We start from the raw sequence: 24,489 nt of genomic DNA, 5'->3' as shown, positions 1-24,489 counted from the left end.
GAAAAAAGAAAAGAACCCATATGTACAAAAATATTTATTGAAACTCTTTTTGTAAAGCTCTTTAGAAACAATACCATCAACTGGGGAATGGCTAAATATAGTATGGTATATTAATGTAATGAAATACTATTGTGCCACATGAAAAGGTTAAAAAAATGGTTTCAGAGAAACCTGGGAAGATGTATATGAAGTGATGCAGAGTAGTGAGCAGAACCAGGAGTAACAACATTGTAAAGACTAACTAGTTTGAAATACTCAAGAATTCTGATCAATGCAATGATTCCTAGAGGAGTAGTGATGAAGCATGTTTCTGTCAAAGTGATGAAAGGCTGAGGATGCCAAATGTGGCATTTTTTTGGGGGGGGGATCATTTCCAATGAGGAAATTTGTTTAGCTTGATTATGCATATCAGTTACAAGAGGTTTGTTTTTCTTTTTCAACAGGAGACTTATGAGGAAGAGAAAACATTTTTATTAGATGAAAAAAATTATAACATATTTTCTTCTATCATTCTATGCCACCTTGGGAATGGTGAGTTCCTTATCATTAGAGATGGATAACAACTTGGTAAGGATATTAATGAGGGGAGTTCTGCTTCAGACAAAGTTGGACTAAGTGATTTGTGAGATCCCTTTGAACTCTTAAGATTCCTTACCTCCCGAAGAGCACTCTGGGCTGCATAATACCAAGCTCGATTCACCAGGGAAGCCTCTTTCTGATCTGACAGAGGGAGGAAGCTCAATATATAAGAAAGCATCTAGGGGGAGAAAACAGTGGAAAGGAGTAGGTGTTTAAATTTTTGGACCTTTGGTAACAAATGATATACAAACCAATCAAACACAAATAACTACAACACTCATTATATGAGAAGTCCATTAGAGAATTATAAAACAAAGGGCTATGTGTTTTTTTGCATCACCCAGACAACCAGGTCAATTCCCACGATGTGTAGGCACAAGTCAGAGAGAGAGGGAGCAATGGTTCCAGCATCCCACATGATAAGAATTGTACTGTGACTACATACTGGTGGATATGAACATATGAACACATTGCAATAACTCTTTTTAAAATTTTTTTATTTTATTTGAGTTTAACAATTTTTCCCCTAATCTTCCCCCCCCCCCCCCACAGAAGGCAGTTTGTTAGTCTTCACAATGTTTCCATGGTATACACTGATCTGAGAGAGAAATCGTATCCTTATGGTGGAAAAATAAAGTATAAGAGATAGAAGAACTACATAGTAAGATAATGGGTCCCCCCCCCCAAATTAAAGGTAAGTCTTTGGTCTTTTCTCAAATTCCGTAATTTTTTCTCTGGATCCAGATGGTATTCTCCATCGCAGATACCCAAAAATTGTCCCTGATTGTTCCACTGATGGAATGAGGAAGTCCATCAAGGTTGGTCATCACCCCATGTTGCTGTTAGGGTATACAATGTTGTTCTGGTTCTGGTCATCTCACTCAGCATCAGTTCATGCAAATCCCTCCAGGCTGCCCTGAATTCCCATCTTTCCTGGTTTCTAATAGAACAATAGTGTTCCATGACATACATATACCACAGTTTGTCAAGCCATTCCTCAACTGAAGGACATTTACTTAATTTCCAATTCTTTGCCACCACAAACAGGGCTGCTATGAACATTTTTGTACAAGTGATGTTTTTATGATTTTTCATAATCTTTTCAGGGTAGAGACTCAGTTGTGGTATTGCTGGATCAAAGGGTATGCACATTTTTGTTGCCCTTTGGGCATAATTCCAAATTTCTATCCAGAAAGGTTGGACGAGTTCACAGCTCCACCAATGTATTAGTGTCCCAGATTTCCCACATCCCTTCCAACATTGATCATTGTCCTTTCTGGTCATATTGGCCAGTCTGAGAGGTGTGAGGTGGTATCTCAGAGATGCTTTAATTTACATTTCTCTAATAAGTAATGATTTAGAACATTGCAATAACTCTTGACCCATAGACTGGGAACCACTATTCTCTATCTCTACTCACAATCTTACCCCAGGAAAAAATCTGACCACTGAGAAATCATTGAATATGATCTTGGAACTTCTTCCAGGGTATGAACTAGTTGTGAACTTTATGTCAGTCTGGACACACCCACACTACCTAAAATATGGCCATTTCTCCCCAATCCTAGATAAAAAAAACCTCATTCCATCTGTTCATCCTCATTACCTTCCCATATCTCTTCCCCCTTTTGTGGCTAAACTCCTTGAGAAGGTTGTCTATAATCAATACCTCCACTTCTTTCCCCCTCCCTCTCCTTTTTTCTACAGTCTGACTCCTGATCTCATCATTTAATTGAAAGTGCTCTCTTCAAAGTTACTAATGGTGGTGCGGCTAGGTGGTGCCATGGATAAAGCACCAGGGCACAGGAGTCACCGGGTTCAAAAATCGGGTCTCAGACAATAATTACCTAGCTGTGTGGCCTTGGGCAAGCCACTTAACCCCATTTGCCTTGCAAAAACCTAAAAAAAAAGTTACTAATGACCTTTTAGTAGTCAAACTTATGGCATTTTCTCAGTCATCCTCCTTGATCTCTCTGCAACCTTTAACATTGTCAATCACCCTCTTCTCTCTAGGCTTCCATGTCACTACTCTTCTCAGTCTCCCTTGCTGGAGCTTCACCCATTAACTGCAGGTGTTCTCAGGGGCCCCTCTTTTCTTTTCCCCTCTATAGTATTTCACTTGCTGATCTCATCAGCTCCCATGGCTTCCAGTGTTATCTCTAGGCAGCCCTAACCTCCAGTCTCACATCTCCAAAAACCTATTACCACATCATAGACCAGATGTCTTATAGACATTTCATATATAGTCCAAAAACAGAATTCATTTTCTTTTCCTCTTCTGATCTTTCTTTCCTATTATTATCTTTACCATCCTCATCACCCAGGCTGTCAACCTAGGGGTCATTCTCCAACCTCACTCACTCTCATCACCCCCCTCCCCATATCCAATCTCTTGCCAACACCTGCTATTCTCACCCTTGTAATGTATCTCAAATTTGCCCCCTTCTCTCCTCTGACACTGCCACCACCCTGGTACAGACCCTTATCACCTCACACCTGGATTATTACAATAGCTTTGTTTTCCCTGTCTCAAGTTTCTATCTACTTCAGTCCATCTACTTAAGTGTCAAGTTAATTTTCTTAAAGTGAAGATTTGATTATGTTCTCCCCCCACCCCTGACCCTAAATAAATTTCTATGGCTATTACTTTTGGAATCAAATATAAAAACCTTCTGTCTGGCATTCAAAGACTTTCACAACCCGGTAGCCTCCTCTCAGGCTTCTTACACTTTACTCCCCTCCACACATACCTCCAATTAATCTGTGATCCAATGACACTGGCATGTTTGGACAAGACACTCCATCCTCAGTTCTGGACATTATTTCAGGCTGTCCTCCATGCTCGATACTCTTCCCCCTCATTTTGGCCTCTTGACTTCCCTAGATTCCTTCAAGTCCCAGCTAAAATTCCATTTTCTATAAGAAGCTTTTCCTGAACTCTGTTAAGGCTAGAATCTTCCCTGCCATTTTTCCTGACTATAGAGACTGTATGTATGTAATTGTTTACATGCTATCTCCCTTTTTGGACTCTGAGTTCCTTAAGGACAGGGACCATCTTTTGCATCTCAGCACTGAACCAAGTCAATATGTAATAAAGCTGGATGTCATAGGTTATTTAAAATTCAACATGTTCAAAATGGAGCCCATACGATCCCTAATACCAATTTTTCCTTCCCCGCTGTCTGTTGAGAGTACTAACTTTCTAATCACCTGGGTTCCTAATCTTGAAGTCAACTTTGACTCTTTCTTTTCCCATTCTCATATGCAACAGATTATCAAGTCCTGTTGATTCTCTCTGCTTCTATGGCTATCAACTTAGTTTAGGTCTTCATTACATATCTGGCTTAATACACAGCTTAGTTTCTCCAATTTCCTATTCTCCCCTCTCCAAACCATCTTCTGAGTAGTTACCAAATTGATATTTTTCTTTTTCTTTTTTTTTAAAGGTTTTTGCCAGGAAAATGGGGTTAAGTGGCTTTCCCAAGACCACACAGCCAGGTAATGATTAAGTGTCTGAGACCGGATTTGAACTCAGGTACTCCTGACTCCAGGGCTGGTACTTTATCCACTACACCACCTAGCCACCCCTAAATTGATATTTCTAATATGCTAATCTGAACATGCCAATCTCCAATAAAAAACAAATAACTTCAATGACTGTTGCTTCTAACATAAAATGTAAAATTTATAGTCTGACATTTAAGATACTTTGCAATCTAACTACTGCTCATTTCCTATTACCCTCCTTCACATAGTCTTCATTCCAGTCAAATTGGCCTGCTTTTTTCCATATGCAATATTTCATTTCTGGCTTCCATGTGGGACACACAGATCTCCTCAGCCATTAACACTCTTTCCAAATGGAAATGACTTTATGTTGACTTGCCTGTTTTCATCTTCTGTTCCCCTCCTAGTAGAAAGAAATTCTCTTGAAACCTATTTCTTTTTTGTGTGTTTTTGTATCCTCAGTTGACACAGCTCCTTACATAAGGCAAGCCCTTAATATTTGATAAATGGCAGAGAGGAGAGTTGATCATAAAATCACAAGCTGAGTCTGAGTCAGCAAAAAAACAGAATAGCATATTTAAGAGAGAAAAGGAAGAAGTGATGAATAAATTAGTTGAGGGGTCAAGGTCTATAAATTTTTCTTCCCATTCAAAGTCAATCAACAGGAAAGTCCTATAAAATACCCCAATGAAGTTAACTTCTGATGGCCTTGATGTTTGTCCTTCATTCTCAAAGGCAGAAGATGCCATGACAAACATATGAATTGGATTCTGAGTGGAAGGGGGAGGCTGTGCTAAGTCACCAACCTTACTTTCTCCTCCAGAGTCATCTGGGTTCAGTGGCCAGATATATATATATTTTTAGATTTTTCAAGGCAATAGGGTTAAGTGGCTTGCCCAAGGCCACAAGGCAGGTAATTATTAAGTGTCTGAGGTCGGATTTGAACCCAGGTACTCCTGACTCCAAGGCTGGTCCTCTATCCACTGCAAAGCCTAGCAGCCCCCCAGTGGCCAGATATTAATCAGGATGACTGGAGATGTCACTGGCTGTGAGGCAATCAGGCTCAAGTGACTTGCTCAAGATCACAGAGCCAGTAAGTGGCAAGTGTCTGAGCTTGAATTTGAACTCCTGTTCTCCTGGCTCCAAGGTCAGCACTCTACTGCATCTAAGAATCTTCCCAAATTTAAATCTAATCCTTTTACTTAGATATGGTCTTTCCCTCCTCAAAACTTTCTTTAACCCTTTTCTAAATCACTTACCATGTTACAGAACATGTTCTAGAATCTGTTTATGTTGTTTTATCTCTTTTACTGAGAGATTCCTTGAGGGTAGAGGTCTTGTCTTATTTAAATCCCTATTTCCAAAGTTTCGTAAAACCCTTTTTAGGTGGGAGGCATTATATTATGTTCATTTTTTTAAAAGCTGGAGAGAAGCTTTATTATTACTATTACTTTACTATTCCCTTCCTTGCAGAGGTGGGACACCACAATGTGGAACACTGAGGGCACTCTCATTTTTTCAGCATGCTACTAAGTTTTACTGATTTTTTTCCCCCTCTTTTTTTACTATACAGAATGACTTTCTGGAAGAAGATAGGTTACAGTGGGAAATGTGAATGATGTAAAAACAAGATATCAATAAAATTATATTGTATAAAACAAAACAAAAAAGTTAGAGCTACTACTGTAGCCTGGGAAAGAGAAGTATTCAGGGTACTGGAAAGGGTTGGGGAGATGACCAATTAATTAAGTTCTCAAGTCTCTGAAAGGTTATTATAAGAAACCTGATATGCAGTTCTTTTCTAATTCCTCTAAAGAAAAAAGAAAGAGGGATGATATTTACATACTGTTACACAAATATTAGGGTTAGTCATAAAAAGATACTTCCTAAAATAGAGCTCCTGTGGGAAATCACAGTACTGAAGGATATAGCTGGTATTGTCAGGAGTGTTGTTATAGAAGATATTTTTTTTTGGCAAGGCAATGGGGTTCAGTGACTTACCCAAGGTCACACAGCTAGGTAATTATTATATGTCTGAGATCAAATTTGAACTCAGGTCCTCCTGACCCCAGGGCCAGTGTTCTATCCACCACACCACCTAGCTGCCTCAGAAGCTATCTTTTCTCAAGCAAGGGCTCAGACTACCTGACTACTGAAATCTCTGCCAACTCTTGAGATTCTAGGATTCTAGAAATATAGGTCTTGCATGGAGTGACCTGGAAATGGAGTAGAAGGGAGAACAGGCTGTGTGCTAAGAGTAAGAATGCTGAGGGCCTGGCACTGCTCTGACACTTGATTAATTTAACAATGAAGATGGAACTCCTCTCTCTCCTGCTCTCTAGAGGAGGTCTTCTATTTTATCAGCAAATATCTCTTAAATAGTTGGCTGGTTCTTGTCTGCTGTTATCAAAGAAGACCAAAATGACATCACTATGTTAGATACAAGGTACAGTGAGTCCGACTGTAACTTGCTCAGGCCAATATGAGCTCAGAAGGTCCTACCACAGGTCAGGCACAAAGAGTTCATGTGAGCCCCTGGGGGAGGGTGGGGGGAGATTTTCCAAACTTATTGAATAATGTTTGTTTTTAATCCTGTATTTTCAAAGAGGACCATGATATCAGGGAGGTGCTGCCATGATAAGCACATGAATTGAATTTGAGTGAAGGGGGTGGTGCTAAGTCACCAACCTCACTTTTTCCTCCAAAGCTATCTAAGTCCAGTGACCAGAAAATCAGGATGACTGGAGATGGCCCTGGATGTGAGGCAATCAGGGTTAAGTGACTTTGTTCAAGGTCACATAGCTAGTAAGAGTTAAATGCCTGAGGCCAAATTTAAACTTCCATCCTTCTGACTTCAAAGACAGTGTTCTATCCACTGCACCACCTAGCTGCTTCACTTATTGAATAATAATGATGATTGTCCTTCATTTTCGAAGATCACAACATCAGATGTGACCTGAGTTCAAATCCAGCCTCAGACACTTAATAATTGTGTCCTAGTTGTGTGACTTTAGGCAAGTCACTTGATCCCATCACTTATTGAATAAAAGGTCTTTTGAATGCCTACCCTCATTGGTTTAAGATATGATCCACAGCTTTGGGGTTTGCAGCCTAGTTGGGGAAGCAAGACATACATAAAAAATAAGTAACACAAAGTAGAAGTAATACAAAGTAGCAGATATGAAATTTCTAAGTCCTAATTCTTTCCATATCCAAACACTGATACAATCTCTATATATATCCTATTCTGTAACTTTATTTCTTGTAACATTGTTGAGAATTCTCTTTTACCATATCAATTCTATTTTGTATCATACTTGTGTCCATCTTATTCCATTCACTTGTAAGCTTGAGGACAGAATTTTTTATTTTTGTAGTCCCAGTACTTAGTATAGTGCCTTACAAATAATAATGAAAATAAATTGTTTAGTCACTTCAGTTGTGTCCAACTTTTTGTGACCCAATTTGGGTTTTTCCTTGGCAAAGATACTGGAGTGGTTTGCCATTTCCTTCATCAGCTCATTTTACAGATAAGAAAACTTAGGCAAACTGAGTAAAGTGATTTGCTCTGAGTCACAATTGGTAAGTGTCTTGAGGCCTGATCTGAATTCAGTTGAGCCTTCCTGACTGGTGCCCTAGAACTCTTTCCTGCCACCTAGCTGCCCAACAACTAGATACAAACAAAATTTAGACAAAACAAACTGGTAATAATCTCAGAAGGAAGGCATTAACATTAAAGGTTATGGGAAAGGTTTCTTGGAGAATGTGTAGTTTTACTTGGGTCTTAAAGGAAGCCAGAGAGCAGAGACAAGGAGAGAAAGCATTCTGGGCATGGGGAAAACCAATGAAAATACCCAAGACTTGAAAATGGATTGTCTTGTGCAAAGAACAGCAAAAACACCAGTATCACTGGATTGTAGAATATATGGAGCTGAGATAGTCATAAGGAGAATGGAAAGGAAGGAGGGGTTTAAAAATAATAATAAAAAAAAGATTTTAAATTTGATACTTTAGGTAAAAAGAGAGTCAATTGAGTTTACTGAATGGGGGTAGAGTGACAGATTTTAGGAAATGACTGGCAACTGAGTGAAGAACAGATTGTAGAGGAGGAAAGACTTCAGGCAATAGCCCAGGAGTGAGGTGATGAGGGCCTTGGCCATGTAATCTCTTATTTGTAATGCATTAGTCACATCCTGCTCACATTCATCTTCTGCTCCTCCATTAACTCTGACACTCATATTTAGTTTTTGAAGAATAGTGTTCTATGATACATAACTATACAAAGATGGCAAGATATTGGTATTTGAAAGAGGGGGCCTTTGTTTAGGAGAGTTTAGGGTCTTTGAGGAATTTTACCTTTCCTAAAGGCAATCCTGAATATAATAAGTAATAAATTAATTTAGTGGAATGATTCCTAAGGTTTTCTCTAGCTACTCTCAACTACTCAAAATTTAAAAAGGTCTAAATATTCTAGGGTCCAATTTTTTTACATTCCTTCCAGCTCTAACATTCTTTGTGCTTGGGTCCCTTCCGATTCTAGTATGATCTATCATTTACTCCTAGGGATCTATCCCTTTTCTGAATTTCAGCACATAGTAGGTATTCTTCAAATACTTGTTCTCTTTTACTATCAAGTCAAACCTAGACCATTTAGGCCATAGTAGAAAGAGTGCTAGGACTGGAGTCAGTAAGACTCATCTTCACAAGTTCAAATCTGGCCTTAGACATTTAGCTTTGGGACCCTAGGCAAGTCACTTTACCCTGTTTGCCTCAATTTCCTCATCTGTAAAATGAACTGGATACTTTAGTATCATTGCCAAGAAAAACCCAAATGGCGTCATGAAGAGTTGGATATAACAACACTTTAGATTTTAGAGGAAGGTGGGAAAACAGGATGGGGATAGTGGAATCCTCTTCAAGCTATTTTAAAGCTAAATTATCACTTTTATGCAGATAACTCCCAAACTATTTATCTAGTTCTAAAGTCTCATCTGAATTCCAATCTGGCATTTCCAATTACTAGGTGAAAATTTCCATCTGGATGCCCAATAGCACTTCAAACTCAACATCTGTGTATTCCTAATGGCTCTACTGGACCAGCTAGTTGGGGAGGTTAACAGAGGAAGTAAGGGTAAGTTGGAAGCAGACACAAAGGGATCACTAAATGTCCGTTTTCTTTTTCTTTTCCCATGAAGGGATGACTGGTCCAACAATGTTTTCTTTTCCTTTCATATGGCTGGAAGTGGGGAGGTTTCTGAGACTGGGAACTCTTGGTGAGGAGCATTCAGTAGTCCAAGCTAGACACAACAACTGAAGAGCAAGGATAAGGCCTGGAAAACTGTGATGATTTTGGCAGAAATCTGGAGCAGTGCAGAATGGGATGAGATTTTGAAGTGGAAACTGGACTGGATCAAAACTGGATCAAAACTGAACTTGACAGAGAGCTGTTTCAGTAAGACTTCAGTAAGAAGAGGAGGCAGTTGTCTCTGCTTATCAAGCAACCTACACCAAATATACAATCCCTTGCCTTCCATCTTACTCTCCTTCTGAGAAGTGGAAAACAAAGGAAATTTCTAGGGCAAAGCAGCTGGATTTTTAAAAAGTTTTGCTAATGAAACACTTTTTTATCATTGTTTTCCTGTACTAGTATAAAGTTTTTATAGTCACTTTCCTCTGCTTTAATCATGTGGTCAATTAAGAGTCAATCCTTTAAGTGTTATGAAGTTGGTAGATTGAAAGATTTCCTAAAGGCAGGATGAGGGCCCTAGTGCAGAGATATTTCTCTTTTTAGAAATACTGGAGCAGTCTACATCAGATCTCCACTGAATCCAGGTTTAAGTGCCTCAGTGCCATGAGCTGTGTGAGCTATGCTGACTGGGCATGGGAGGAGTGGGTGGAAAGTGAAAAGGGCTGGGGAGAGGAAAGCAGATTGGATGAAATTGTGTAGACTGAGCACCCCCTAGTGAGCTGCAGATTGTTGCAGCCTTTGAGAAAGCTAGCCAACCTTGGCTCCTTGTTTGGTGACTGAAAGGCAGCACTGCCTAGTGTATAATATAGGTACTACACTCTCTCAAGTTCAATGAAAGCCTACCTTTTTGCAGAGACTGAGAGTAAGAACAAGGAGCCAGGTGTTCTTACACCATCAGTTTGTGGGCATGGTCCATATAATAGATTAAAATGTAATTGGGGGGCAGCTAGGTGGCACAGTGAATAGAGCATGGGCCCTGGAGTCAGGAGGACCTGAGTTCAAAGGCGATCTCAGACACTTAATAATTACCTAGCTGTGTAGCCTTCGGCAAGCCACTTAACCCCATTTGCCTTGCAAAAACCTAAAAAAAAAAATTAAGGATTCTTACATATAGATTTGTTGCCCCCTATTTCTGAGTATGACACCCCTGATTCTAGCCCACATTAACTCTCAGAGATGAAAAACTAAAATAATATTTTTTCCTCTTCCTCTAAGCCCATCCTTCTGACTTGCCAACTCTCCTGGCACAATGACACTCTCAGGCCTCAGGCTCAAAATTTCAACCATCTTTGACTCTTCTCTTTCTCTTACTCCAAACTGTGGAGGCTTAACAATTGTTTTTTCCACAATTTTCCTGTACCTGACCTCTAGTCTCTGCTCATACTACCAACACTTCTGTTCAGGCCCTCATCACCATTCACCTATACTATACTTCTACCCTGTGTCCTTCCTTTGGTTCCTGGTCCCCCAAGGCAATCCTTCTGATGACACCCAAAACAATCTTCCTAAGGCAATCCTGTTTGAGTCTCTCACACATACATATACATGCACACATACCTGGAAATACTGAAAAAAAACCCCCAGACATTTAGTGGCTCTGTTTTCTGGATAAATTGATCTGCTAATTTTAATTTGCTCTTGTCTTGGCCTCTCTCAGGATATTCATGAAGGGCTTTCCTTTGGCTTGAAATAGATTTCCTTCCTGTATGTGCCTCTTTGTTTTCCTGCCAGCTGAAATCCTTCTCTTCTTTCAAGACTCAGCTCAGATATCTTCTTTATAAAACACTCCTTGTATTCTCTGGTTGAAAGTATTTTTCTTTACTCAAGATTTTTTTTGCAATTCTTTGTCTAGCTCTCTCCTTTGCCCTTTTTTTTTAGGTTTTTTTGCAAGGCAAATGGGGTTAAGTGGCTTGCCCAAGGCCACACAGCTAGGTAATTATTAAGTGTCTGAGACTGGATTTGAACCCAGGTACTCCTGATTCCAAGGTCGGTGCTTTATCCACTATGCCACCTAGCCGCCCCTAACCCCATCACTTTTTTAGAAGGCATTTATTATGTGCCTACTGCATGCCAGACACTCTGTCCTTAGGGACATAAATACAGAACAAAGGCAGTCTCTGCTCTCAAGGAACTTATGGTCTCATGGGGGATGCCCAAACACAAAAGGAAGCAGAAGAGGGGGTAGGGGAAGAGGAAAGGAGAAGAGGAAGTGGGGGGGGGGAGCAGGATGGAGAAGTCCAAAAGCAGTGGAACTGCTACTTTACTTTTTGTACTATAATCCATCTAGTAACCAACCAAGGTGTTCACATGGACTCAATGCCCACCATTCTGAGGTCATATTGGTCTGATCAGCCACAGTTGGACACACTATAACTCATCTCTAACATAGTGATATCACTTTGGTCTTTTTTTTTCCTTTTTTTTCTTTTAAAGGTTTTTGCAAGGCAAATGGGGTTAAGTGGCTTGCCCAAGGCCACACAGCTAGGTTTTGGTCTTCTTTGGTAACAAAAGACAAGAACCAATCCACTTGTTATATTTTCCCAGTTGACTGTAAGCTCCTTGAGGGGAAGGTCAATGCCCTTTTTTCATCTTTGGATTCCAGTGCCTAGTGTAGGTAAGGTCTTGGTCATTGTAGATGCCTCATAAATGTGTTCTAGGTCTGCTTCCCGCCTCAGCACCTTTTTCACAGGCCTAGAAGATGTCCTTTTTCTTTTGACCCCTCAGGAAATCTGGCAGTGGTCAAGGTTCAGCTATGGGAAAGTCTTCCCTGCTCCTGCTCCTAAATGACCTAAATGACCTGTTGTAGAGAGGCACAGTAGATAGGAAAAGGTGGGTCTAGGGGACTTGGATTCAAGTCACCACTTTGACACATACTGTGTGACTCTAGGCAAATCCTCCTAAATCCTCATGGCTCTAATGACCAAGAGCAACATGGCAGCGAAAGTGCCCTTGTGCATTGGCAGAGCTTTCTCACCTGAGAGCTTCCTACAAGAATCAAAGGTCGGGTCCATTTCCTATCCCTTCATGAAGAGTGTTTCTCCTTAGTAGAAAGCAAATTTCCTGAGGGCAAGGGTTGTTTTTTATTATTTCAACAATAATTTCCATTTCCATTTGCTCTCTGAAAATGGAATTAAAGTGACAAGGCCTTCCGAGGTCCCCGCGCCCTGACTTTAAAGCAGGGTTCAGCGACCTGCTCAAGCCTCCATGGGCTGACAGCAGAGCAGGGCATCCAATCTGGCTTTGACTTCGAATCCGGCGCTCTTGCCAAGCAGTCTGGCATCCTTCATGAATCCAACAAAAAGCGCCGGGCTGTGCGGAGCCGCGCGAAGGCCCCCTGCATCTCACCAGCCTGCTCCGAGGCGGCGGAGTTCAGATCCAAGTTCAGATCCTGCTTCTGACGCTGACCTAGTCGGGCCGCCGCCTGCCTCCGTTTCCTTACCTGTGGAGCCAGGTCCATCCGGAGGGCCTTCCCCAGGCCCGGGGCCTCCTGCCCAGCGCCCTCTCTGGGCCTCCGAGCAGCCCTGGCTGAGTGGGTGGGGGGTGAGTTCTGGGGGGCTGCGACCCCTGGGGCCGGGCCCAGGCCAGCCGCCTTCACCCTCCGCCAGGACCACGCCGGGAGCGGGGTGGGCCCGGGGCGTGACTCTGCCTCACCTCGGGGGGAAGCGACGCGCCCATGGCCACTAGTCTCTCCCGGCTGCGGCCTCCGCCCGCCGCGCACGGCCTGCTGGGGGTCGTAGTCCAGCCGCGGCTCCGGGCGGAGACGTTAGGAGGAAGCGCTGAGGCCACTTCCGGCGCCCGCCCGTGACGTCATCGCTCTCCGACCCTTCCCCTCCCCCTCTCCCCCAGCCGGAGAGCTCTCCCCGCTGAGCCGGTGCCGCCTCGCTCTTCGCCGCCGGTCGTTCTCCTCTCCGCCCCGGAGTCGGTGGCTCGGGAGCAACATGGCGGTGAGAATGGGACGGGATGCGGGGAGGAGGACCAGGCCTGACGTCCGGGGAGGCTTGTCGAAAGCAATGCCCGGGAAGGAAGTGAAGGCGATCGGGACCGACCAAGGCAGGGGGCGGGGGTGGCAGACTGTACCAAGGGGGTCCCCCGGGGAGCCAGAGGCAGAGTGGAACGTACCAAGACGGGGGCCCGAAGGGAGCAGAGCGGAGTGTACCAAGGGGGGCCCACGGGGAGCGAGGGGCAGAGTGGAACGTACCAAGACGGGGGCCCGAAGGGAGCAGAGCGGAGTGTACCAAGGGGGGCCCACGGGGAGCCAAGGGCAGAGTGGAACGTGTCAAGATGCGGGGGGAGGGGCGCGAAGGGGAGCAAGAGGCATAGAGGAATGTACCAAAATAGAGGTCCAAGGGGAGCACAGTGGAGTGTACCAAGGTGGGAGCCCCAGGTAAGCAAGGGGCATCAAGGAACGTACCAAGGTAGAGGTCCAAGGGGAGCACAGTGGAGTGTACCAAGGTGGGAGCCCCAGGTAAGCAAGGGGCATCAAGGAACGTACCAAGGTAGAGGTCCAAGGGGAGCACAGTGGAGTGTACCAAGGTGGGAGCCCCAGGTAAGCAAGGGGCATCAAGGAACGTACCAAGGTAGAGGTCCAAGGGGAGCACAGTGGAGTGTACCAAGGTGGGAGCCCCAGGTAAGCAAGGGGCATCAAGGAACATACCAAGGTAGAGGTCCAAGAGGAGCACAGTGGAGTGTACCAAGGTGGGGGCCTAAGGGAACAGAGGCAAGATAAACTTTACCAAAGTGGGGGGGGCTCAAAGGGAGTGAATGTTCAAAGGTGGGGGCCCAAAGGGATGTAACATAGTAAGCAGCGGGTTAGATCTTACCAAGCTGGGGAGTGGAGCCAGCACGTTCTTGTTCAGTCCCTGCTCTCTCAAAGAAAGCAGTCAGGGAGCATTCTTAGGGACTGTGCTATGATCTACTTATCCAGCTACTGCTTGTCTACTGCTCTGGGATGCAAGGAGGCAGAATCAATAGCTCTGAAGGGCCTCTTATGGACCTGACCCAGTGCTAGGTGCAGGGTAAACAAAAAGAAGTAAAAGACAGTCCCTGCCCTCAAGAAGCCTGTAGTCTGAAGGGGGAGACAGTGTGCAAAAACTAATGTGCAAATGAGCCATCAGAGGATGATTGGAAATGAGCCCTTGCAGAAAAAGTGAGATTTTAGCAGGGACTTGAAGTATACAAGAGAGGGCCAGCCAGATCTTTTTCCTGGGGACAGAAAGGTGACCGGTGACACTGATCCATCGAGTCTGTGAAGTATAAGACTGGAATGGTTGGAGGAGGCTAGGTTTTTGAAGGACTTTGAACATCAAGCAGGGGATTTTATATTAGATCCCCACTGCAGTTTCTTTGATAGGGAAATGACATAGATGATCAGTTTGGGAGCTGAGTGGACAGAGATCTGAGGCAGAGGGGCCAACCCCCAACAAAAGATTTGAGATAAGAAAAGGGCTAATTTAGGAAAGTAAAATTGTCAGAGCCTGGAAACAGATTGAATGGGGGGGGCAGTAATAGAGAAAGAGGAAATGGATATATCATCTAGGTTTTGAGCTAAGAGGATGGTAGTGACCACAACCATAATAGGAAGGGGAGATGGTTTCAGTTTTGGACACATGGATTCCCCTAGACTGTCTACAGGACATCATGTTTGAGATGTCCAATAGCCAGTGGAGGTATGAGACTGATGCTCAGAAGACATCAGCATTCATAAAATAAGGAGACATGCCCCTTCCAGCCTCTAAACTGTGATCTTATGAACCTTGAAGAGTTGAGAGACCCACACATCCCATCCCATCCCATATGGGTGGGAATGGTCAGAACACACATCTAAGGGCAATTGGAGTTGGTGACTATGGATGGATTTCTTTAAATGAACAAGGCCACATGTTTTAAGGAGCAGGCGAGGGTGAAGAGAAGCTTCATGAAAAAGCTGGGGAGGCATGAAAGGTGCCTGGAGCTTGTTGGGGCAGGCACAGCCTGCTGAAGTGTCTCCTCTGAGTCTTCCGCTCTTGTTTTCTTGCCTGTAGCCCAAAGGGAAGGTGGGCACAAAGGGGAAGAAGCAGATCTTTGAAGAGAACAAGGAAACCCTGAAATTCTATTTTCGGATCATCCTGGGTGCCACTGTGAGTGCTTCCTATCATAACTGTGTTCTGTTTGAGGGCTATAGAAAGATCTCCTGTGCTTGGGGAATGGGGATGGGATTGGGTGGGAGGCAGGTATGTGTTGGGCCCTGAGTCCTGGGTGGGGATGAAGCCAGTTCTATAGCTGTTGGAGGCAGGAGCACTATGGGGTTCGTTGGAAGTTGGCAGACACTAGTAGAATGAAGGATTTCACAAGTGAAGGGTCAAACCTGTGAGCCATTGACATCCATTGAGTAATCTTTCTTTGTCCTTTGAAGTTTATCCTGGGCTTCTTTAGAAGCAAACAGAAAACCAGGTTAATCTCCAGCTAGAGTAGGCTGGGCCTTCCTCCTCCAGTCTTTCCACTACGATAGACTCTCAGGGACATCTAGCTGCTCAGTCTTCTACTGCTGGAGCTTTGTGTCCACAGAGCTTTGTAATCCCTTCTCTACTCCCATCTCCATCCCCAGCAGTTGGTTTCTGCCAGGAATGTCTGAAGCATGTGCATGTTAGCCCAACAAAGAACAGGGCCCATGATAGGGAATCCTATCCATTGTCTTGACTTGCTGCCCATGTCTCTGGTTCTAGGCAATTTACAGCATCGTGACCCTTGTGATCTTCTACTCTTCTGCATCTTTCTGGGCCTGGGTATGTTTTATGAAACCCCCTGGGAAGAGACAGCTTGGCAAGACCTCTGATTCCTCCCCCAGCTTCCTCATGTGGTGCTAACCTTCTCTCTTCTCTACAGACGGCCCTAGTGTTCAGCCTGGTTGTGTATGGGGCTAGCTACCGTTCCATGAGCTCCATGGCCAAGGCAGCCTTTTCAGAGGACGGGGCTCTGGCAGACAGTGGCATCGACCTCAATATGGAGCAGGGAATGGCAGAGTGAGTGTCCCCCGCCAGCCCAGGTGAGCGGGACCTGCTGCCAGCTCACTCCTTCCCCCCAGGGGCAAGCCAAGTGTGGGCACCCGTCTACCTCTGGCCTATGGAGAGCTGGGGGCAGACTCTCTGGCCTTTTGTGATCCATCATCCCCCATGGGCACCCTAAATTCCACTTACCTTCTGACTGTGTTCCTTCTCTCCCTCTACCTCCCTACAAGGCACCTGAAGGATGTGATCCTATTGACAGCCATTGTCCAAGTGCTCAGCTGTTTCTCCCTCTATGTGTGGTACTTCTGGCTCTTGGTAAGTAGGATTGAAGGGCTGGGGCGGGGGGGGGGGGGCCTCTGACACATCCACAGATTTTTTACTTGGTAGCTGAGTGGACAGAGATCTGAGGCAGAGGGACCAACCCAACAAAAGATTTGAGATAAGAAAAGGGCTGATTGTCAGGGCCTGGAAACAGGATGAATGGGGGGGGCAGTAATAGAGAAAGAGGAAATGGATATATTATCTAGGTTTTGAGCTAGAATGGTAGTGACTACAACTGTAAGAGGAAGGGGAGATGGTTTCAGTTTAGGACACATGGATTCCCCTAGACTGTCTACAGGACATCATGGGATACCCTTGGGAGGTTCTCCTCTGCCCCATTTCTGCACCTTCCCCTGGTGGCTGCTCTGTTATGAAGCTCTTAACTGAACTGAAATCTGGCTCTCTGCCCTAATTGCCCCTCAACACTTAGTTTGGCCTTCATGGGCTACATTCCTCTGAATCCTGAAGACCCAACTTTGACTTGTGTGTACGAGGCTGCCTGAGTCCTTCCCTGCTGTTTTCATGCAGGCTCCAGGGCGGGCACTCTACCTCCTGTGGGTAAACATCCTGAGCCCCTGGCTTACAGCTGAGTCAGCCAACTCCATTGTTGAGCCCAACGAGAAGCGCCAGAGGCGGCAGGAACGCCGGCAGATGAAACGATTGTAGCTAGGATGGTGGTGGAGGACTGGCCACTGCTACAGAACTGAGCAAGACTCTCCCCAGTCTGGGCAGGCCTTACCTGTCCAGTGCCTGAGTCTTGCACCTTGACCACCCAGGAGAAGAGACTGGCCACTAGAAGCTGGCCATCTAGATGAACTGGGTTGGGGTGGGTAGGGGAAGGAGGCTAGCTTGTTCTAATAAAGAGCCAAAGCTGGGAGCCCATGTGTCTGTGGGGGATTGCTGTTGGAGCTAACATGCCTAGAGGCCATGCTCTGGAGGCTTGGAGGAGGAGGTAGTGGGGGATGCCCCTCTCACACCTCTCAGGTGCCTCCCAAGGACCCTCTGCCAGGAAAGAGTACAGCTGGTTGGTTAAGGGCTATCTTTATTCCCCTGGTTACAAAAGGCTCTCCCACACATATACACACACACACACATATACACACAGACACACACACATCACATAGGCTCACACATAAGTAATACTGTTCAGGCCCCTGGGCTGCCAGGGCTCATGGAGTGATGAAAGGCTGGGCAGAGAGACTCACTCAGATTCTCCACCTCTTCTCCCCCACTGCCCTCGTCACCTCCATGGAGCCTAGAGGCCATGCTCTGGGAGGGAGTGTGGGATGCCCCCTCACACTTCCAAGCCTGACCCTTTGCTCAGTCCCAATGCCTGCACCAGGTCATCGCCAAGGCCACCCTTCAAGGTCCTTCTCACTGTAGGGAGGAAACAACATTGTTTGGCATGGGGGTAAGGGCTCCAGGCCCTGTGAGAATGGAGAGTAAAGGAGGTGGCAATAGATTGGCCCCTTGGTGAAGAGTATGAACCTAAGAATGGTATCCCTTCCCTCTGAGGGTCTCAGTTGGCTTTTTTGGTAAGGGTGCACATTGGGCTAATGAGCACTAACATTTCTTCCAGGGTTCGTATCTTTTCAGGGCTATTACTTACAGGACTTCCTGTTGCCCCGAGATCGCTTTCGTTCCCTGGTGGCCAGGGCCCTAGGGCTGCTCCGGGTCACGGACTGCACCAGTCTGTCCATGATCTCATCTGAAGGGTCAACAGGAGAGCCCGAGACCGGAGCCTCCTCTGGGGGTGTTGCTGGGGTTGCTGGGGTTGCTGGCGCCACTACTGCAGGGTTGTTCGGGGCCATACCTGGGGAGATTGGGGTTCAGGAGACAGAAGAGGAGGAAGCAGGGTCTGAAAGCCCCAACTCCCACCCTCTTACCTCGGCTCCTTCGTTTGTGGGTTGGGGCTTCAGACCCACTGATCAACAGGCTGCGCATGGTGACATCAGTGTCCTTGTCCCCCTGACCCGGGCCACTCCCTACAGCCACTGGTATGGGCAGAAGACTTGAGGCCTCCTCAGCAACTGATGAGAACTTCTCCGTCTGGGCAGGAGTGGGAAGGGTCAGCTTGGCCTCCCTGCCCAGTTCAGATGGATTGGGGGGGCATCAGAAAGGAGGTTACCTCTGTGATCATGCGCCCCCTGGTCTTGTTGCGCTCACGGTACGTAGCCCGCTTCTGCTGCTGCTGAAGAACACGCTCCCGGCATGTCCTATACTCCAGGGCAAATTCCCGAAGTGTTTGGCAGAACTGCATCACCCGTACCTCGCGGGCGGCTTCTGCTGGGTAGCCTAAGTATAGCAGAAAGGCGTGGAACCTAGAGGAGCATGGATGGCGGTCAGAAACCAGAGCCTTCTCCACCCACAAGTCACCGCCTCCCTGCCCCAGCAACCTTCCCACCTGTTACACACACGTCGATGGACCACTTTGAGCATGGTGATGCGCCTGGCACAGTGGCTTAGAAAGTGGGTAAGGCGGGCACGAAGGGCAGGCGTCAGGTCATGTTTAGTCAAGCTCCTCAGATTCTCCTCAGCTACCCGACTCCGCCGCTCCAGCTGTTCCAAGTTCTCCGCCAGCACTTCGAAGTCCACCTGGAAGCAGTGATGTAGTCCTTAGCCCAGCAGGTGGCTTCCCCTATCCCTGGCTGTCCCCCACAGCCCCTTCCCTCTCCCATGGAGGCACAGTAGGGCCTCAATTTCCCCCAGCTGACCTTGGCACACCGAGTGAGGGCTGGGATCTCTGAGTAGAGGTCAGAGGACTCTGGCTGACTCTGGAGCACTAGTGTGCAGAGATGGTACAGCAGAGACTGCCTGCGCACTGTGTCTTTCACCTCAGATACCTTCTCCAGGTAACTCAGCTCGAATCCACAGCTCTGAAATAGCCCCAGGCTCAGCCTTCAATGGCCAACTCCCTCCTCTCTCCCACCCTTCATCCTTCAGGATGTGTGCCCCTTTAGCAAGGGTAGCTAAGCTTCTCTCCCTTCTGAGTCCACTTACTTGGGTGTTATTGAGGAAGTTGCCCACAGCCAGCAGGGTGGCCAGGATGCAGCGGAAAGTAGGGTTCTGGGCCAACTGTTCCATTCCCAGTTTCAGGTCAAATAGTGGCTCTGCAATCTCCTAGGTGGTGGGGAGAGAATTCCTCAGTTACTATTCTTATATTCTCTGGTCCTGAGGCATATGAAAAAATTTGTCCCACCATTTGAAAAAAAGATTCTATTTTCATAAAATATTTTTATTGATAAACATTCTACAAAAATGAACCCTTCTATCATTTCTTTGCTATTGAACCTCAAAACACCACTCCCAACATTCCCTCTGATCCCTATTCCCAACCCAACTCGGTTTTATTTTAATAGGTCTAGTCATACCCGTTCCATGGTCTCATAATCTAGCTTAAAGGCCCATAGCTGTAGTCGGGCAGTCAACCCGCCAATGGAGGCGAGGGTCAACAGGAAGCTCTCAGCTGGACCCAGTGGGATGTCCGGGTTGGCCAACTGGGCCTCTTGAATCTTCTGTTTTTCCTCCTCTGTAGGCATCATTGTCAGCAACTTCTGTGGATACACCATGATCCCCCCAGCTTGTATGTTCCCTGATTTGTCACAGGACCAGACTTTGAATCATGGACCCCAGGCTTGAGAAGCCTCTAAGGTCACCTGAGTCAGAATTTGGGCCTTTGAGGCATGTATCACTTTATTTCTCTCAGGTAGGTTTCTCACAACTCTACCCCCCCACCCCCCATCTCTGCAGAGCTAACTCTTGTCCTTAACAAGGGGATGGCAAAATCTCTCTTGAGGCAGTGGCATCACTCCTAAGGATGCCCTTAAATAGCCCCTTTTGATTGGCAGGTAGGAGCTATAAGCATCTTCTATAGTATATGGCTACTTTAACCCTTAGTTGTATACATTATGTAGTGAGAGAGGTGTGTAATGACCACCTACTTATCCCTCTGGCAGACTATGTGGAATGGTAGGAACCTGGAAAACCCCAAGTGGAGGCCAGTTAATGTGTCAGCTTCATGGACCTTAACCTTCTGTTAGTGGGAAAACTAAGAGACAGTCTAGACAGCTAGACAACAGTCATAGATCACTGGAGCAAAAAAGACTTTAGAACACCCACCTCCCCCAATTTTGCAGAGAGGAGAGGTGACATCCTGAAACCAAAGGTACCCAATTAATGGGTAGTCTGGGAAGATGAGTCAGGTTTGGCCAGGAATGTGTATTGGTCATGCAGGAGTTGATTAAAGGGTCTTGGAATGGTATCCTTGGATTTTGTCAATCCTCCAAGCCTCAAGTCCTATGCTTTTACCTCTGTCCTAAATACAAACCAGAAAGTCGAAACCAGAGAGGTCTGAGTGAATCCTGAGCTCAGAAGCCCTTTCTCTGGGTCTCCTCAGTTTCCCTGCTTATAAAAGGAAAGATGTGGACCAAATGACCTCTATCCTTGGGAAAATCCACTTCTGGCTTTGGGGTAGCTGTGAGCAAATCTGGGTTGAGTTGTGTTGCTAGAAAGAGATGGGTGGGAACTGCCATCCAAAAACCTGGGAAATGGGGTGGGAAAAGGGGCAGCTGGCAATATCCAGATTATGGAGAAACTCCAAATGGCAGGTTCTGGGAAGAATACCAGCAGATATGCCTCAGCACTGATTTTCACTGGCTAGGTGACGTGGAGCAAGCCTCTTCCTAAAACAGTACTCCTATTGCATTACCTATCTCACAGGGTTTCTAACCTTTAAAGTGTAGTGTCAATGTGTAGTCAGACTGAACTCTACCCCCAAAAAGCCAAGTAGATGAAAAGTGTCTGTTGGCCAGATCATGATAGAAAGGTGGATGGATATCCCCTAGAGCTGGTCCTTGGCAGACAATGGGATGGCCAAGGAACTAAGTTTGGAGTAGAAGAAGAAGAAGAAGAAGAAGAAGAAGAAGAAAAGACTGGGCTGTATTTCATTTGGAAGTGTGTGGTTCTCTCAATAACCCCACAAGCTTCATGGTTTGTGTGAGTAGACACCAATATATGATCAATGTGGAATCCCAGAGAAGAGGCAGACAGAAAACCAGAGAGGAGTAGGAGGCTTGCTAGTCTTTGTAGTGAATCCCCAGGATAACTGATGGATAGCTTATTTGCATCATAGATTTCTTGATGTTTCTAAAAGAAAGTCCCAAATGAACCTTTTGTCAAGAGTCACATAGGATGAGAAGCCATAAGTGAGGTGCAATCTACCACAGTGGGTGTCCATATTGATGGGACAAAGGTTTGTAAAACACTGATAAATGCCTCAATTTATTCTCATATCAGCCCTATGAGGTAGGTTGTAAGGTATATTACAGATGGGGTAAACTGAGGTATTGTGAGGTAAAGCTACTTAATCTCAGACTGGATTTGAACTCAGGTCTTCCTGATTCTAGGTTCAGCTTTCTGACCTCCTGGCACCTGCTTCTCAAGATAACAGACTATTAGTTGGGCAATGAGTGAATTCTATTTGATTCCACTGACCCTTTGGTAAACCAAAGGCACATAATAGATCATATGATTCACTGAAATATCTAAGAGTAATGGTTTCCTTCTCAAACTCATCCATCCATTAGCCAGTCAATAAGCTCATTGTTCTACCTGGCTAAAGAGGCTTAGTCTCTTCCTTGAAGGGTATGACTCAGTAAGCAGATATGGAGGGAGGAATTTAGAGCTGAAAGAAATATCAGGGTCCAACAAATCCAGTTTCCTCATTTGGCAAAAGAGGAAACTGAATCTCTTGAGGGGAAGTGAGTATGTGGGAGCCTCAAATGGGATGATGTGAAGTGGGATACCCTGGGGTTGAAAGCAAGAGCTTTGTCTCCATTCTGAGCAGGAGGCCTCCTCCCTGGTTTCCCCAGGGAAGGTGGAGTCCCTTAACCAGTGCCTCTCAGATCCACTGGGGACAAGGCTTTCCCTGGCCCCATTTCTTTATCACTTCAAGGTTAAGAAAACATTTTCCTCCCAACTGGAAGTCCTGTGATGTAGGTTCATAAACCTTAAAACTGAAAGGGCCTAGATCATTTAAGTATCCTCATTGTATAAGTAAGACAACATGAAATGACTGATGGTCATCTATACATAGGAAGGAATTGAAGATAAGACCAACAAGGCCATGCTGGACTGAAAAAGAGAGGCAGGACACATGGAGAGTCTGGAGGAGAGCAGTGTAGCTAAATGGGAATGCTGGAAGAGGAGAGTCTCCATCCTACTGACAGAATCCTCTAGCTGGGGTGAACTACTACATGATACGAAATTGGTCTGGGAAGGTTTACAGTGTTTTTCTCAGCTCTGTGAAGTAGATCGTCTAAGAAGAAGCCTAGAGAGGTGTGTAGTGACCTGCCTAGGGTTCCGTAGGGGACAAGTGACAGGCCTAAGACTTGGCCTCAGGGGGCTCCTGACTTCACTGTTCCCTCCTCCCAGGCCCCTGCAATTTCATTTGGCAAACATCAATTAGGGTTACAATACAACTCTGAATTTGAAGATTCTACTCTGCAAACCTATATTATGTTGAAGGGTTTGTATGAACTTTTCCCACTTAGTTTCCCAGGAAAAGTTCCTAGTAAACTGATTTCAAAGAAAAAGAGACTTTGTTGATACCTGAGGCAAGAACTAGGATTGGTGTACCCCCAAGTGGCCGTTGGAGCTTGGGAAGGGATAGCATCAGTGCTGGGGCAGATAAGGGGGTGCTTCCATCCCTCTAGACTGGGCATCATCCTTTCTTCACAGCCTCTCTCGCTAACTCCCAACACTACCCCAACACACCTCAATGCCTTCTTTGCTGACAGCAAACTCATCAAAACCAAGCAGGGCCGCTTTGATGACATGGACGGGGGGCAGAGCTGTGAGACCGATGTTGATGGCATTGCTTCGTTTGGGGTCCAGCACTGTCGTCATTGTCCTTCGGCCTTCAGCAGCTTTCTGTAAAGGTCATTCAAGGCTGGGGAGGAAGCCGGCTTGGGAGCAGGGACGGGTGGGCAGGGTATAGCTCTAGAGCTAGGCCCAGGAGGAAGGCAGAGGTAGGAAAGCGTGGCCCATTACTTTTTCCCCTAGAGTTGAAGTTTCCAAGGATCAGGGAAGGGGCATGCTTTGCCCTGGTGAAACAGTGAGGTACAATCTTGGATCTAAAGAACTGGATTTTAGTCTCAGCTCTGCCACTGGACTCCGTGCCACTTGGGTTCTGTGACTGTCAGTAATGCCTACATTGTGGGGTTAAGGGAAGTACCTTGGTAGACATCACATCCTTGGCTCTTGTCTCAAACAGGTGCTCCAACCTCGCAGTGTCCAGGGTCACAGGCTCCAGTGAAGCCCATAAGGTTGGGCTTGGGCCAAACCGACCCATCCCTTTGACTCCCTTTCCAGGCTTCAGCTCCCTCCAAAACAGCTTCACAGTCTTCTTCTTAGGAGGGATGATGGGACCATCAGTGGCAGAAGGCCCTGGTGGAGGGGGAGGGAACCCAGGGAGTGGAGGAGGTGGGGGTGCCCCTCCAAGGGGGAGTGGGGGTGGAGGGGGTGGAGGGCATCCTGGGGGTAAAGGGGGTGGGGGTGGAGGATTCCCAGGGAGGGGTGGTGGTGCTGGGATATCTCCCCCAAGCACAGGTGACTCAGTAGCCAACAAGTCCTGGTCTTCATCTTCCCCTAGGTCGGAGAAGTCCAAGTCTCCAATTCGGAGAGAAGGTCGGGGTATGAGTGGTTCTGAGGTGACCTTAGCCTCTGGGGATAGGACTTCAGGCTCCAAGCTTAGCTGGGTTAGGATCAGGGGTCGGGGAAGGGGACTTCTTGGGGTGGTAGGGGGGTGGAGGGTGGGCTCTGGCTCTGGGGTACTCCACAGCTCTCGGGGGT

General features: G+C 46.0%; 3 protein-coding genes and 1 long non-coding RNA gene across 8 annotated transcripts in view; 2 read left to right on the top strand and 2 right to left on the bottom strand.

Moving 5' to 3' along the window:
- The window catches only part of LOC141499816 (uncharacterized), a 22,550-nt gene extending 9,390 nt beyond the window's left edge, over positions 1 to 13,160 (bottom strand). Inside the window, exons 1-2 of one of the 3 annotated variants that reach the window (XM_074202585.1) lie at positions 12,986 to 13,160; positions 656 to 757 (exon numbers count right to left, since the gene is read on the bottom strand). In XM_074202585.1, the coding sequence (XP_074058686.1) occupies positions 656 to 757; positions 12,986 to 13,009 (126 nt within the window). In that variant the 5' untranslated portion in view covers positions 13,010 to 13,160. Of the gene's footprint in view, positions 1 to 655; positions 758 to 12,773; positions 12,966 to 12,985 lie in introns of those variants that run through there. The other 2 variants (XM_074202575.1, XM_074202578.1) reach the window with 2 other exon arrangements.
- On the top strand, positions 1,206 to 9,724 carry LOC141499838 (uncharacterized). Its single transcript, XR_012471774.1, has 3 exons — positions 1,206 to 1,273; positions 4,026 to 4,077; positions 9,282 to 9,724. It is a non-coding gene; the product is annotated as an uncharacterized LOC141499838 (long non-coding RNA).
- On the top strand, positions 13,104 to 24,104 carry TMEM208 (transmembrane protein 208). Its single transcript, XM_074202598.1, has 6 exons — positions 13,104 to 13,278; positions 15,355 to 15,450; positions 16,036 to 16,095; positions 16,196 to 16,332; positions 16,548 to 16,632; positions 17,167 to 24,104. The coding sequence occupies exons 1-6, from the start codon at positions 13,273 to 13,275 to the stop codon at positions 17,302 to 17,304; spliced, it is 522 nt and encodes a 173-aa protein (XP_074058699.1). The 5' UTR covers positions 13,104 to 13,272; the 3' UTR covers positions 17,305 to 24,104.
- The window catches only part of FHOD1 (formin homology 2 domain containing 1), a 34,286-nt gene continuing 26,502 nt past the window's right edge, over positions 16,706 to 24,489 (bottom strand). For 2 of the 3 annotated variants that reach the window (XM_074202536.1, XM_074202544.1), the window contains 10 exons: positions 23,873 to 24,489; positions 23,413 to 23,568; positions 20,010 to 20,192; positions 19,639 to 19,758; positions 19,353 to 19,514; positions 19,043 to 19,233; positions 18,767 to 18,959; positions 18,525 to 18,687; positions 18,248 to 18,451; positions 16,706 to 18,015 (listed from right to left, as the gene is read on the bottom strand). In XM_074202536.1, coding sequence (XP_074058637.1) covers positions 17,933 to 18,015; positions 18,248 to 18,451; positions 18,525 to 18,687; positions 18,767 to 18,959; positions 19,043 to 19,233; positions 19,353 to 19,514; positions 19,639 to 19,758; positions 20,010 to 20,192; positions 23,413 to 23,568; positions 23,873 to 24,489 — 2,072 coding nt within the window. In that variant the 3' untranslated portion in view covers positions 16,706 to 17,932. The remainder of the gene's footprint in view (positions 18,016 to 18,247; positions 18,452 to 18,524; positions 18,688 to 18,766; positions 18,960 to 19,042; positions 19,234 to 19,352; positions 19,515 to 19,638; positions 19,759 to 20,009; positions 20,193 to 23,412; positions 23,569 to 23,872) is intronic. The other variant, XM_074202549.1, reaches the window with a different exon arrangement.

Source organism: Macrotis lagotis, chromosome 1, assembly GCF_037893015.1.
Source record: "Macrotis lagotis isolate mMagLag1 chromosome 1, bilby.v1.9.chrom.fasta, whole genome shotgun sequence".
NCBI lineage: Eukaryota > Metazoa > Chordata > Mammalia > Peramelemorphia > Peramelidae > Macrotis > Macrotis lagotis.
The sequence above is the reverse complement of the archived record's forward strand: the minus strand, read 5'-3'. Positions and strand labels throughout refer to the sequence as shown.